Here is a 16,097-nt window from a genome sequence, read left to right on the forward strand (position 1 = left end):
AAAGGAAAGTCTTCTCTGTCTACGAGGACAGCTTGGAAATCCAACACGAGGGGGATGGGCGATAACCGAGGTTGGCGGTTGTAGTCAGTCGGTCTTGAAGGGTTCTCATGCATTGAGTATCATTTGAAGAGAACTCTTGGGATACATCACAGACATCTGCTTTCTCTTCCAGCAACCTGTGACACCCCTGCAATCTCTTCACTGTCCGTTATTAATGGCCACCAAGGACGCTGTAGGATCCCGTGTACAATGTAGTGTCATGTACCAGGTGGTTTATATTCAGAAACTTGATCATTCACAACCATCGCTGAGCGAAATTTAAGCCATCGAACTGTCGATTTAATCATGATAGCCCGAACAATGTCAGACTTTCTCCTAGAATAAATGTTTTTGCTCAAAATAGTTTGGCATTGAATTTCTTGTGGCACAGAGAGAGTTACCTGATCTCGTGTCACGCGTTTTGCCCAAACCACGATATCATCTTTTGTCAACGCGGCAAGGCAATTTGAGATCGATTGGGATGTACTCAATTGACCCCATCAAAACACAGTGCGTACAGTCCAGAATATTGACCACGTACGTGGGAGTGTATCCCAGCGTTTCATATTGCTTACCTCTAAATGTCGATATGCCTATGTAGGTGATTCGGTCGCAATCCCGTCAGAAAGCTTTGTCCGCCCAAGCGGTCTATTCTTGGTTTTGATGTGTCGCATCGGCGTCAACACCGGCCATTGACCTCCGACCAAAGCTCAATGTCCGTCTAATGCTCGAGGAGATTTTACTTCGACCAATGCCCGAAAGATAGTAGCCTACATCGCAGCAGTTTCGCCCTCCCTTCCCACGGTTTTGACATCCCTTCTAAACACTACCGAGGACTCGACATCACAAAATGACGAACCCAAGAGCGGCGAAGAGGAGGAGGTTGTCCGACATACAGTCTGCAGACCAGGACGGTGATGTTCAAATGCGAGATGACAGTGAGGATCTTCACTCGGTTGCATTGTCACCGACCGGCCTGGGCGAATCGCCAGCTGCTCCGAAGATATCTCGACAACAATCCTCAAGGGCCGAGCCAGATGCGGGTGCGGACACAGCCATGAATGGGGCGGGAGACAACTCGGCGAACGTGGAGACTCCCTCGCGGAGTGGCCTTCGATCGAGCGGACGTCAACGGAAGCCACCGCAGAGATACGAGGAAGAAGTTCTCAATACTCCGTCGTCAGTGAAGAGGACCAGATCATCCGCCGGACCATCTGAACGAACGCCACGGAGCACAAGGAGAAGTAGACTGGTGCCGGGGACGGAAGAGGCTGAGGGGAACTCACCGCACCCTCAGAAGGGAGGAATAGCCAGAACGAGGTCTAAGAGAGCTTCCGTCAGATACGCTCCCACAGAGAAGCATGAAGAAGAAGGTCAGCCTGAGAACCGACAACAATCGCTACAGTCTCCGGCTCCAGAGGATTATCAAGATGGATTGGACGACCTTGTTTCGATGCAACTTCAGCAAGACGTCACTCACCAGGATGCGATCGAGAAAGACGACAGTATGGTCGCATCCGATCCTCTACCTGACTATGCGGAATGCTTCCAGAGGCTTGTTCAGGGAGGACTTAATGAAGAACTACAGCTTCTGACAAAATTGCTTCTCGAAAAGCTCAATGGAAAGCAACTCATTCCGTTGAAAGGGCTAGAGAATGAATACTCCAAGGTGCGTCAGCTCATTGAGCAGACAGTCACCGCTGGCGAAGGTAACTCAATGCTGCTCCTTGGGTCTCGTGGCTGCGGCAAAACCGCCATTGTGGAGACGATAATATCGTCGCTGAAGAAAGAGCACATGAATGAATTTCATGTGGTTCGACTCAACGGCTTCCTACACACAGACGATCGACTTGCGCTCCGGGAGATGTGGCGCCAACTCGGTCGTGAGACCAATACCGAAGAAGAAGCAGGCAAAGTCAGTACCTACTCCGACACGATGGCGACTCTACTTGCTCTCCTGTCTCATCCAGAGGAATTGTTCGGCCCTTCTGGAAACCCGAAGGCCGTCACGGCGGCTAAGTCTATCATCATCATTCTTGATGAGTTTGACCTGTTCGCGACTCACCCCCGACAGACCTTGCTCTACAATCTATTTGATATCGCACAAGCTCGCAAAGCTCCAATCGCTGTGCTGGGGCTTACCACGAAAGTCGATGTGACCGAGATGTTGGAGAAGCGTGTTAAGAGTCGATTCAGTCATCGATATGTCTACGTTCCACTTCCCAGAAGCTTCGAAGCTTTCTCGGAAATCTGTTTTGCGGCGTTGGACTTGGAGGACAGCGAGAAGCAGCGCTTTTTGGACAATGTCGAACCCGGGAAGGGCAACACACTATTGGATGGGTGGAGGACATATCTACAGGTACACTGCTTTCTGGGTCGGGTTCGCTTGTCAGAAGATACTAATCCACATCTGATAGGGACTCTGGGCCGACGAATCGTTCAATCACCATCTACAGAGGATATACCATCAGACAAAATCTGTCAAAGAATTCTTCACAAGTGCCCTACTGGCGATGACTGAGTTGCACTACAGCACTTACGACTGCTCATTCGACATTCCAACACCCAAGACCTTCAGCGGCCAGGATTTATCGTGCCCGGATCCTGCTCCCCTTCCCTTCTCTACATCCGCGACTATCTCCGCAAGCCCGTCGTCTCTTCCGCTCTCGCTCCTGCTGGCCGCGACCCGTCTGACAGCGCTGTACGACCCAGGCGTCGAAGCCGGTCAGCCTCAGAATCTGGCCCCGCTTGCATTGTCCTTCCCCGCAGCATATGCGGAATATGTCCGACTGTTGACATCCGCTAAGACGTCAGCTTCGGTATCTGGTGCGACCGTCACTCCTGGTCGTGTCTGGGGCCGAGATGTGGCCCGAGAAGCGTGGGAAAAGCTAGTCAGCTGGGGTCTGATCAACCCTGTCGGCGGGGGAAGTGGGACTGCAGATGGACGGATGTTCCGGGTCGAAATCAGCTTCGAGGAGGTGGTTGCCATGGCGGGATCCGGTGGCTCGCTAGGGAAATGGTGGCGTGAGTGACACGGCCTGGTGTCACTTGCCACGTTTGTGAAACCACCTAGCTTAATGATTGTTGTGTGGTGCATGGCGGGGATGATAAACACGATATCACATGGCGCCATGTTGCGGGGACAGGTTGAAGCCAATCACAGGCTATCTGGCGACATCTCGTCATGAACATGGTCCAGATAATCTGTAACCAAATCTGCAACAATGAAACAAGTTCAACGGTCTATGCAATACAGCTCGGGAAAACCCCCATGTGGCACCTGAGTATTTAACATCGGCGCTACTGGGATATAAGTTAGTGCCAATATGTCTTCAGGCAGCAATCTTGTCTAGACGCTGCCTCTTCAAATAGACCACTTGTACGGAGTCTCCGCAGTCTAGCCCGATGTCTATATGATGATCTGCGCGACTGTCAGCCAAGAACGTGCAGGATTGCATACTATGTTCTTTGAGTGATAGACCTGAGATCGAATAGATACTAGAGATATTCCCTTTGGTTGCCCAAGGAATCTGACCAGAGTGAGTGCCATTCTGCTTTGTCTCATAACGCCTTGATATCACGACTTTATCGTATATACCCGAGGGGTAAAGCAAGACTATGTGAAGAAGCGACGCGAACCTGGGCATTAGACACCATACAGACGCAGTTGATGCTTGGTCTACGTAGGGATCGTGGCCGAACTAGGAAGTCGGATTGTATGCGGACAGGGTCAGTCTCAATAAGCTTGTCTTCAGAGATCATGGACCCTATGATTTAATCATTTATGCAATATATTTCACCTGAAGAATGCTATCAATCTAAAACCGGGGAGGGCGAGTCTCGCATTCGATACCCAACGTAGTACTCCGTAATCGAAGTGAAACGCCAGAACGCCACTACGGAGTACGTATACGCATGGCATAGGGTCAACAGATCATCGGCAGCGGCGGTACGTTGGAGATCACCTAAGACAATCAAGGAAAGGCATAGCCAGCTATCTCCGAAACGTCCGCAAGACGGCTTCAAGTCCCGTTCTCTCGCGGCCATCAAATCACGGGAATAGTGCACGGAGTACTAGGGACGGTATATCGCCTGGCATCCGCACAGCGTCACGAGCCGTACAGGTCATGCTACCTATGACGAAGCTGATCTGCATTCTGCAAGAGTCAACTGAAATTGGATGTCACAGTCTCCTTAATAGCGGCCAGTCCAGGTCCAGGACTGCCCCCTGAATATTGCAGTCTATTGTGAATCGGACGAATCAGGATCTCGCGAGGGCAGACACTAATGCATGCAATCACAGTGACGGTGTATGGAGTTCAGTTCGATGTCATGAGTACCAAGACTTTGTACCTATGCGCAAACATACTGAGTTAACCATCGCAGTCAGGAAGTCCGGATGCTGGGAAGGAGGTTCAGCTTTCAGAAATGTACTCTGTAGCATTTTCAGGAGAGCTGGGGTTAGGTGTAGTCGTGACGCCGGAGATGAGATTGGGGAGCGAATCCGTACTTTTGAACTGTAGCTTCCGCTCCTGGCGCTCCGTTGATTGCTCTGTGACGGACCCTTGTACTAGTGTGGTCGGTAACATCGGTTCTTCAAGGTTTATTTAACTCGTCTCTGACCGTAGAATAGACTTGAAGAAATCAAGATGTTGACTTTGCAGTTGAAACCACACAAAGTACACTTGCAAAATAATTTGAGAGAAACATTGAGGGCGAGCTTGGCTATGGGAATTAGCAGATGAGTCGTTGACGCCTGGAATGGTTCGATCAGCCACACCTAGCCGCCGTAGTATATAATCGCTAGGGGCAATCTGCATGACTCAGATGTAGATTAAGTGCAGCTGAAGCTATAGTCCTTGACATCTAACCTACTGAAGGCACTGAGTGATAGATAGAGCTGCCAGTCTGTTCATTATGCGATGGTCAACCTGCGCTCTTTTGCATCTTTGAGTGTGGTGCAGAGGCAAACATCCCCAAGGTCCTTCCTTCACCTTCTGCAGGTTTGTGATATGTATAACCTCCTAGCCATGTGGACAAGAGATGAAAGTATACTAGGCCCGAATCGGTATGACGATGAGGCCAATAGCGTGGTGAAAGGTTGAGTGGGGCAATCGATCGGCCCAGAATTCTGATTTGCCGTCGAGGCTGTTTTCGCGTGGGTTACAAGGATCAGTGGTTTTGGCATTTTTCCTTTTTATTTTTATTTTTATTTTTTTTCTCTTTGCTCAAAAATTGCTGCACACTTATCATTTTCTGAGGCTATCATCCATGCTTTCCCCGCCCCCTTGCTTCTGCAGCAATCCAGGCATAAGTACAACGTAAAGACAATTTGAGTGTCAAGACTGTGTGTATCAGCCGTAATCGACAATAATACCTTCCTGGATTTGGGTGCAGTTCATCCAGACTTGCCCAATTTTTGGGACACGGAGAACTCCGTTACCCATAGGATGATGTCAGATACGAGGTAAGTAATATACAAAAAAGATGCTATGTATGAAATCTGTCCGATGAAAATCCCCCACTCAACCTAGTTTGTTCTCGTGTTGTTTGAGACTCTTTACGTTAGTGCCTCCTGTCATTTCCAGAATTCGGTAAGTTTCTGTTGCCGCTTTATTATGTGGATAGATTTGGTAATGGTTACATTGCATATTGACCACGCTACATGAGGTAAGGCCAATACCGTACAAGACTGTACTGGTATTTCACAGTTACTGCGTGACATTGCAGAGTTCCGATTTACCGCCTTCCGGAAGATCAGCCACGTGTGTCTCCAGCCAATGTGTTTTCGGAGACTGATCAAAGTCCGCCAGTTTCCCTATCGTCCAACCTTATCCTTCGGCGTTGGAGACCCAATCAGGTTTGGGTCAAGTCCAAATGACCCTTGTTTTTTCTTGTATTTGCCTTCAAGGAATGGGATCCAAAAATGGGCAGGAACCGCCGATCTTCATATTATCTTATGTTGGGCTTGGTTGATCATTATTGTGGCATTGATCGACAGATGGGGGAAACTGATACGTCAAGTCTGCGATCGCAGGGATTTCTCCGCAATCGTAACAACTCTTGAGTCTTGTAGTATTTATGGAGGTAGTTATCCTTTATCCCTTACGTTCTGCATATACCCATACATCGACTCATCACACAGTCTAACCTCCTCAACAGCCTCACCACGTAAATAATGTGAGACACATCGTATCGTTAAGCGAGAACCCGGCGCCTCCACTTTCTTCTAATGCGTTCTGGAATCCTTCCCGAAGCCTTCTAGCGTCCCTTCCGATCCTCCTGGAAAAAGTTGTTTGGCGGACGACGATGGAAACTCCGAAACCATTTAGTACAATTTATATAGATTAGGTCGACCACGGTACGATCTGGTTTCACCGTTCTATTTCGGATATTGTTCCCTTCTCTTCCAGAAGCATCATGGAATGACGATGTCGTTCTGGCCCATGGACGGCCGGAATCCGGCAAGCTCAGTGTTGTGTCCAGTGTCCACACGGGAAACTTGGCAGCGATATCTACATCCTACTTCGGTACACCGCTACAAGAAAACACTGGTTCAGGGGAAAACTAAGGCTTTGGCGATGAGACAGCGAAGCAGAATCTGCGATACCCCGATGCTGACCTGTCACTTGGGGAGGAGTCCGCTATTTACATTGTAACTTTGAAAGGTATCTGGATGGTGAACAGAAGTCAAGTACTGAAGCTATCTTTCAATGTATCAGGGTCAAAAGGCTCGCCACAGACAAGCAAGCTCAATGCCTACAGTGGTGCCGTCTGTAAACAATGGGCAGCTGGCAGTACTCCTTAAGCTTGCAAGGGCTACAAATGAACGCGTTGATGAAGCCCTCAGGCGGGGATACTCCTGCTTCTCCGAATGACCACTTCTCCTTGCAACTTGGTATAGTATTATAGCAAAATCTGGTAATAATCAGATGAAGGTTCTTCCTAGTTCTACGGAGTCGTTCCTACAGAAAGCATACTTATCATAAATGATATCTCCAATTCCCAGAGATCACCCGTCAACTCTATTACGCAACAAGCTCGTAAACTCAATGCTAAACCTTCGTCGAACCACGTGGCTATCATAGAATGTGTTTTTTTTCTCCGTTCCTCGCTGTCTCTGATTTCTTTTGGACTCCCAGTGCCCACTTCCTTGGCGTTTTTATTCCCCACCACGTCGTAGGAACTAGTATCATTTTGAGGTAGGTAGAGGTTTGTTAGCAAGCATCACGCCATCACCTACTGACTTCTGTATTGAAGGAGCCCAACTCCAAGGCAAATTCCAGGACCCACAAGTCCACAATCTCACCCGCCGCCGTAACGACGAACTTACAAGCCAGCCCCATCTGCCCCACCAGTTGGTCGAAGTTACAATCAGCGTAATCGCTATTACATGTGGGGTCTTGTTTCATGTTTTCGTACATGGTACAGAGACCTGGGGATGCCGGACCGTTGATTTCTGAAAACTTGGTTGACTGCTCTGTAAGGTTGGCCTGTTGTATGCATGATGCTGGAATAGGTACACTGTAATGACATTACGGCTAAGTCAGTCATTTCACATGAATGAGCATTTGCTTTCTGGGCTTCTAAAAAGTTGTCGAGGTAAAGCTGCATTATGACGATACAATGGTAGTGCGAAGGGTCAGGAAGCTAGCTTCCTCTTTGGATTGGATGTGTAGCAACGCTGCAAGTAGAAAGTCAATAGTGCTCATCTGTCGCCATGCGAGACCCCTGAGCTTACGTTTCCATGCCATGCTTTCAAATCGACGTTGGCTTCGGGAGCCTGCATATGCTGGACTGGAGACAGCGTTCTGTGTGGACGGCGAAGTGGTGTCACTGCAGGAGCATGGGCATATTGATTATGAATCTGACCTTCTAGACCTGTTTGACTTTGTCTAGAACATGTTCCTTGCCGATAACTGGCTTGATTTGGACGATCATCCTGCGAGGCTGCCAATATGCACTTAGAAACCCCTTGTTGATATTTGACACTTGACAGGTCTATAGTTAGCACTGTGAAGCAGTCTAATGCAGTGATTGGTAATCAGCGTAGGTCTTTGACAGCAAGTTCTACAGTGAGCATCCTTCCAGTATGATCCTTTGACAGCTCCAAAGGCCTTCTGTAAACTTCAGTCACTCTCATGGCGAACTTCGCAAAAACAGGTCTTGTCCCTTCAACATTACTGCTCTATAGAGGAGCTTCAATGATAATAAACATCATATAGTCCAGCTTAGTATGCGGGATACAGTGGAATAGTCCAGAAGCCGCACCTTCTGGTGAGGTAGTTGCTTGTTACAAGTCATCATTTCAATGGTGATAGACATGGTTGATATTGTATGATGCAAGTATATACTAGAGTACAGGGCCCATACTGTCGGACAGTTGATAAGTCCCTTCTCCCCCACGATGATGATCGTTATAATTAATCCATTGACCTACTGAGACTGTGCTCTCATTCGACGAGACCAGTCTGGACTCAGCCTTGCCAATGGCAGGTAGGCTTATCCCTGTAAAATGTCATCTCTCGCGTGGCGTTCAAGGATCTGCGTCCATAATAAACCATAACAAAGCAAATATATATAAATCTGGACATGATGCATACAGAGTACACCCGCTATTCTTTTGCTAATCAACAGATGAGACGCGGAGATGTATTCCCTCCCTTGTTCCCATAAGGCTGAGTGTTAAAGAACTCGACTCACCCGTGCGCTATTTTAGTCCTGTCAATGCCATGGCTTGAGGGTATGCAAAACACGAAAAGGTAAAGAAGGACTACCAAAGGCGAAGACACATATTTGGAATGGTCGGATTTCGGAAACGAGTTGCAGTCTAAGAATCGTTCCATGTGTTTGACATCTGTGTGGTATAGGCTCGTGATCAGTCTTCGTAAAAGAGCGAGCATGAAACAGGCCAAAAAGAATAATAGAGTTCTCGCTAAAAGACTAGCTTATCTGACCGCAATTCCTTCCTGAGTTATCATTGTGACAAGTCAGACATTTCCCTGTATAGTGTACAGTCAAGAAGGACTCATTCATCCAGACTCCAGTCCTAATGGTTGGGCCCGTCTCACCGCTGGATGTCTAGATGATATGTCATAATGACACTGAATAGATGTGTGACTGGGCGCCAGAGACACATTTCCAGAAGAGTCTGGTTATGCATACTATACGGAGTATGTAAAGCATAGCCCTGAAAAGAAGATTGATCAACTCCCCCGGTTTTACAGTGGTATTGGCCATTACCTATCTAACAAACATGGAGCTGCAGTTGACCATCATAATCTCCGTGCCTACAAGGGCCCCTACCAGCTACTAAATGTCACTAAAATCCTTCGATGAACGATGTGCCCAAGCCCAAACTCTATTCAGAACGTATGAGGCTCATGCCTCATGGCCCTGTCAGATTTACGGCGATCAGACCTGCAGGCTGCAGTAGAGGACAGGCGAGTCAGACTCACCCCAGGTGACAGCATGCTGAGCAATCATGATTGCTTTGTTGGACCTACCTACCGAGCTCTCAGGAGCTTTGACTCCAGAAAGCCACTGCCAGGGGTGTGTTTCAATCTGGGGACGTACAGCTTGCGTGGCTGTTTTAGACTTCCTGGGATGCCTTGAACCAGTAGCTGCCGACTGCTGGATTGATGGACTATTCAAAGATGCCATTTAACAGCTTAGCCGGACTAGACAGCAATTTGCCGCTTTGACAGTGATTTTTGGACAAGAGATTCAGGTTGATGATATCAACATTTTACAGGTTTACAAACCAAACTGGTGTAAATCATAATTCGCGCTAGATGATAATAATTGTGGCGGGCCACGCGGTAAATCCAAAACAAAATACCCACTTCCAAGATTGATGCCATAGAGCGGTGAGCAGGCTACAGAGTTCCTCACTTATTGTGCCCTGCAGAGTGTCAAGTTCAATATTGACAATTCATGTCAACATGATAGAGTCGACTAATTGTATATTATTCCTCCACAGCTATACATCTACTTGTTGCAAGGATCCTTGACACAGGAAGACGTACGGTACCTAGAGTACATCGGCAAGGTCAGGCAGGATATTGATCCATATTGCTGAAATCGCCATATGCCGGCGCAAAATCGCCAATCACAGGATGCAGTGACTTGGACCCCTTCTCCCATTACGAGACGGACCCCCAACTGCAGGTCAAAACGGCTGGCCACGCCAACAAGTTAGAACAAACTCTAGCCCGCCAATCCGCCAGCGCTACCTCCACGTGCGTCCACGTGGGACCGCTCTCAGATGGGTCTTACTCTTGCTCTGGCTCATGTATGGAGAAGGACAGGTAAGGGGAGGTACTTGGAAATGTCATGGAAGGATGCAAGATACACAAAATTTGGTTTGTAGGGAGAGGGTGGCTGTTATTCACACCGTTAATTGGTATCCAGAATACGCCCCTTTCCCCTCACCTAGTAAATACCTATCGTACAGTTTCCTCCATTTTGACTACATCACATTATTGGATGGCATTTGAAGGATACAGAGAGCCTGCAATATACGAGAATCTAACTGAGTCATTACCTATCTTATGCTATTCTGACGCCTTGAGGGTTCTGCTCTACAATTGCAGTCAGCAAAGAAGATGGCGGAGATGATCATTCCTCACCCATGATCTTTTGGACGTGAAGGCACTTCAAACACAAGACACCACGAAGCATCTACATGTTGTATCAGCCTCAGTTTCTAGTTGTACAGTGGTGTAGATGCTCAAACCTCAACTCTCCACCTTACAGTTGTCTATTTGATGGCCTGAGGCTCACTGTCGATCTGCGATAGGTAAATGCTTGGTCTGCTTGGAAGGAAATTAGATCCCACGTGGAGTGGATGAAGGACCCCCTGAAACCTGAGTAACTGGCAAACCTCCAAGTGGCAGATTGTCCAAGATCTTTGTAGTTCGTATCAGTCAAGCAGTAACTTTGTTGTCTCTATTGCCATTAAAAGTTTCTGATCGCTTACGATCAGTGGCCACCAAACAACCTCAATCAAAGACAAGGTACAAGGGTCCCTCAATAATGTCGTGAGGGATGCACTCTGTAAGTCTTATTAAGAAATCAGCCCTTGAGATTATGATTGGTGAACACACCAAGGTTGTGTGGCTCGGGGACTAGCCACCTGGGCATGCAGCTAGCGTAATTTCAGGCAAGAGCCTTGATTGTCAGGTTGCATATTGGCTACTCTTATTGGCTGAATCTCAAGGGGGATTTCCTGCTGGACTGCTAATGACTCAACAACCGCTGATTATTACTGGATTGAACCATATCCTGAATTTCCCAGAGATCAAATTTGGAAGGTGAGTGCGCTAGGCCTCTACGGAGTACTCTGATAAAGTTGCGAGTGTAAGTGGCAGTAACTTGGCGTCCCTAGACAGTCGGCATCTACTCGCTCTTCGTTCGGTCTTTCCGGGGCAATGTCAGTGGTTACCATACAAATGTCCTGGTTGGGGAGCAATCAGGGCGCGTCGCGAGCCACATTTTTCTTTGCTCGATGGATGAAGCATTTGTGACAGTGGGAAGTAAACCAACAGAATAATTCCAAATAATACAAAGTATTTAAGCTCTGCGGAGTACGATCATACTTATATCAAGTTAGACACAGGGTAAATCCATAAAAAAATAGTACTTGTTTACGCTCCTTCATATGGAGTTAGAGTGAATCAGTTGGGATATTGCTGGGGCGATCTCTGCGACACTTTCCCTAGCTTAAATTGTACTTAAATTTGTGCTGATCTTCCGACACTTACAGACCTTAAAAAGCAATTAGAAATGGCTTGAGGGAGTATTTGAACAAAATGGATCAATACTAAATTCGAGAATGGTCCTTTCTTCTTAAATCAGGATTTCCTTGCATCAGACTGAAAGGGATCACCAGGGTAGCAGCATATGTGTGTCGCCATTACACTGCAAAGCAAAAGCGAACGTCAATGGCAAAAATAGGTACTATCAGAAACAATCAAGCAGTTGTGGCTGTAAACTATTGTTTGCCAGCATACTCACTTAGGTTGGTTAGGTAGTGTTTGGTACATACAGAACCTCGAATTACATACAGCTTACGGGTAATATCACCCTAGTCTTGACTCTGCAGGGAAGGGGCATTCCCTCCTCCCTCTGATCGCCCAAAGAAGGATGATCTATCCATCTTCTGTCCTTAGCCCACGTTGCCTGGCGCATGAAACTGTCCGCGTGCACAGTGGGTCAAGAATGACAGGCCAAATTCTTCACGCCCCTACTCCCTACAGTGGCTTTCAATCCTGGTTCCTGCAACTGCAAGCAGGTAGGTTGGTAGGACTGAGACTCTCTAAATAATTATTACAGAGTCTTACTTTATGTCGGTTTTTCTTTAGTTATATGCTATATAAATCCCACCTTTGTTACCAGGGTATAAGAATAGTGGCCCTGTTACCCTTCTTGATTTCATTCTTCTCCTCGAAGCGGATCTCTTAGCAATTACAGTCCCATTACAGCCTGACCGATACAGCTAGGTAAGGTAATTGCGGAAAATAGTTTGTTACAGAAAAGGAAGCGAACCAAGTCGGGCTCCCCGCTCCCTTATTCTCTCTTTTTCCCTTTTTATTTTTATTCTTATTTTTTATTTTTTTCTTCCCCCCTCCTCTCCATACTCATTTTCTCTCCCACTTCCCCCTTAAAACAAATCTCATTGATTTCATCATTCCTCTCTTCTAGTCCCTTTCAACCATACTCCAACGCAATTTATTTTATTTTTATTTTTATTTCTGATTTTTCCCTTCCTTTCCTTTTTTTTATTATTTATTTTTTATTTTTATTTTTATTTTTTTTTTTCCCACGAATTTCCTCCTCCTCGTTCCCGGTTATCTTACGCTCATACCGAACATACATACATACAACAACCCCCCTCCTCGCTCTTCGTTTTCCACTTTCTTATCTGGTTCGCACTATTCAATGCCAACCATATCCTCCACTCGCCTCGACCAAGGATCTCCTCCCTCCTCTCAGCATCACCATCTTTCTTACCATTCCCATACATCTACTACAACTGTGCCGGTCTCTTCCACCCCGGCCGGCGTTCCTTATTCCTCTATCCTTCCCCCTCTCACTTCATCCGCACCCACGACGTCGAGCACCACTACGGCGGCCAATACAACCACCACCACGACGACTAGTTTTACTAGTTCTGTGATTGGCTCAGTTTCACGACGCAACCGACGGTCGTTCGCTGCATTAGCCCGTGAGAAGACCTCCAGCGCTCTCGCGAATCTTTCGGCCATCGGAAGCACCACCAGTTCCTCGCTCCGGACCTCAGCCTCGTCGGGAAGCCTTTCTAAGCATTCGCGGAAGCCATCGCAGATTAGCACCCACGAAGTTGCAGGTGTTTCGCCTCTGACCCCACCGTTATCCGACGGAAGTACGAGCAGCGATCAATCGAGCCCCGCGTGCATCGAGACCTCGGAGGTAGAATTCCAGCAGAGCTTGATCGGAAGGCGGCGCCACACTCTTCAACGCAATTCACCTATCTCAGAGGAACAGCTGGAAGCCGGATTTGCCGCACTCCCATCCAAGATGCACCAAACGTCCTCGAGACTGTTGCGTATGACGGAAGATGACCGCCCTTTTACAAAGGTATGGAAAAAAGAAGAAAGCCGGAGCTTCTGGATCAATTTCAGCATGATACACAGAATGCTCAAAAGTTTGAAGGCAATGTTTGTTGACGATTTCCGCTATTTTTTTCTGTAGGATTTCATGGACCTTTTCTCAACCCTTATGGTCAGCTTGAAACTGGATTCGCATCGTGTGAGATTTACGAAATATGACCACACCTTCACATCCGAGGAAGCTATCAACAACCTCGGATCGCTCAAGTTCTCCCAATCGAACCGCATGCCTGATCCCAAGGATCCCTCTCGCATTGTGACCACGACTACGACCACCACCTTTTCTATGGCCAAGGAGATGGCTCGCTCAGTATGCCAGCGTTTCGTTGACGCTCGCTTTATCGAACCCGTTGATGGCAAAGCACTCCCAATATTCCCGCTGAAGGGCGCGTTGTTTCAGCTCACTCCGAAGGGCATCAATATCTTGCAGAGATTTTGTCAGAGAAATGGTATCACCGCTCGACACGTGATAGATGTGCTGGAATCCCCTCGCAACACGATGCAACTGGTCAACCTGGAGCGCGACACGGAGACTGATAAACTGTCGCATGACCGGGCCACCATCGAAGTCATTTTTCGCCGCTTTGCCGGTCAGGACGGACCCAACGTGAAGAGCAGTATTTCTACCTCGGATTCGGATTCGTTGAGCGACTATTCAAACGGTCTGGTTGGGGTTAAGATGGCCAAAGAACGGAAAATCAACGACAAAATCTACATGAACACCTTCACCGGAAAGGCTGCCGTGGACTGGCTGATGGATTGTTCGACAACCATTGAACGCCGGGAAACCGTCCTCATTGCGGAGCTTTTCGTCAAATACGGTCTGATTACAATGCTTCAAGAAGACAAGGGATATCCTCAGCCAGATGCGTCCATTGTCGTCTTCCAGCCATCCAAGTACGCTATTTACGGTATCACGGAGCGGGGTCAGCGGGTTTGCGGTTGGATCGCGCGCGACAAGTCCCGCGAAACGTTCTATGACAACCGTGGTATGCCAAAAGACTCGAACAACGCTCGTTTGAACCACATTCTTCATGATCCTGCTCTGCGACTGCTGTTCCGTGAATTCCTGCGTTTCTCTCTATGCGAAGAAAACCTTTCATTTTACCTCGATGTCTCGGAATTCACGGCTGCTTACCACAAGGCGGAGAAAATGGGTGCATTCAAGAAAGCCGACGCTGTCCGTGAGACGCTGGCTGCGGCATATGGTAAGCCACTCTTTATAGGGATTCTGATTGGTTATTTCATCTTTGCTCACGTTCTTCCAGGTCTTTACAATGCTTTCCTTGCCCCTGGTTCTCCTTGCGAGCTCAATATCGATCACGCACTGCGCAACAGCTTAGCAAGCCGTATGACAAAGGCTGTAGGTGACGATGAGTCTATGTTCAAAAGCCTCCAGGAGGTTGTGCAGTTGTTTGAGATGGCTCAGACATCCGTTTTCAAGTTAATGTCTAGTGTAAGTTCTTTTTCTTCCGATAACAGTTTGGTCAATCACAGTTCGCTGATGAGGATCAGGACTCTGTTCCCAAGTTCCTACGTGATCCGAAGTATGCGGTTGTCCTGCAGGAGCACGATGTCGACTTGATCGGTGCTCCAAGGGCTTACTCACCCACTCCGGCGCCTGTTCCGGAGCGCTCGATGAGTCGTTCGGCACGCCCTTGAACTGTGAGGAGGGAATACGTTCTGCGATCTTCATGAGCGCAAAGTCCTTGTAGGGGATAATTGCAGCTCTGCCAACGTTCTCTTAACGTTTTTGAGACACACGGGGTGTGATATCGTCCACGGTCCAGCACGCAAACTTTTATTGGACCAGTCAAGGAGACTACTACGGTTTTTGAAGTCTCCAGATGATTTTGGCACGATTGAATCCCGCCGCTCCCACAATATGGGAGCATCGAGGGCGAAGGCCCGTTGATACGTCTCGAATTTTCTCACCTCATTGTCCGTTACGCGCCTCCGACTCGGAGTAACTCCGCCCTACTCCATATTAATTTTTTCTTTCTCATTTTACAGACGCTTGATACACGGTTGAGCTCAACAACAGCTCACGTTTCATGATAATCTTCATTTTGTAATCAAGTCATCACGACGGATGAAAGATGTTACGATCTATGGATCATGTGATAGAGAATGGCCGGAACTGGGGTGTTTATAATATGTTTTCCTTTGTTCGACCCTCGCATATTGAAGAGGAGACTGAACCCCGACAGTTTTCCAGCATTAGAAAGGCGTTTTGTCCATTTACATCTGCCTGCATGCATGGCCGCACAGCCTGTTATCATTTTCTTTCAGTTTCCATTGTTTCAGCATATTCCACGCGAAGAGAACACATGTACATGTCTAAGTATTCTCTTTCCTGCATCCAGTTTCCTTCGACGCTTCTGTGATACATTTTCAACCTATCAG

General features: G+C 47.6%; 2 protein-coding genes across 2 annotated transcripts; both read left to right on the forward strand.

The window, feature by feature from the left end:
• Nucleotides 1-889: 889 nt before the first annotated feature.
• Nucleotides 890-3,071, forward strand: Aud_001079 (origin recognition complex subunit 4; the record flags this gene model as incomplete). The annotated part of the gene is made up of 2 exons (XM_043286580.1): nt 890-2,398; nt 2,457-3,071. The coding sequence occupies 2 exons, from the start codon at nt 890-892 to the stop codon at nt 3,069-3,071; spliced, it is 2,124 nt and encodes a 707-aa protein (XP_043142515.1).
• Nucleotides 3,072-12,981: 9,910 nt separating this feature from the next.
• On the forward strand, nt 12,982-15,353 carry flbA (developmental regulator FlbA; the record flags this gene model as incomplete). The annotated part of the gene is made up of 4 exons (XM_043286581.1): nt 12,982-13,659; nt 13,774-14,899; nt 14,960-15,147; nt 15,207-15,353. The coding sequence occupies 4 exons, from the start codon at nt 12,982-12,984 to the stop codon at nt 15,351-15,353; spliced, it is 2,139 nt and encodes a 712-aa protein (XP_043142516.1).
• Between the last annotated feature and the right edge of the window lie 744 nt (nt 15,354-16,097).

The sequence above is a fragment of the Aspergillus udagawae genome (genome assembly GCF_001078395.1).
Source record: "Aspergillus udagawae IFM 46973 DNA, scaffold_1, whole genome shotgun sequence".
In the NCBI taxonomy this organism is placed as follows: Eukaryota; Fungi; Ascomycota; class Eurotiomycetes; order Eurotiales; family Aspergillaceae; genus Aspergillus; species Aspergillus udagawae.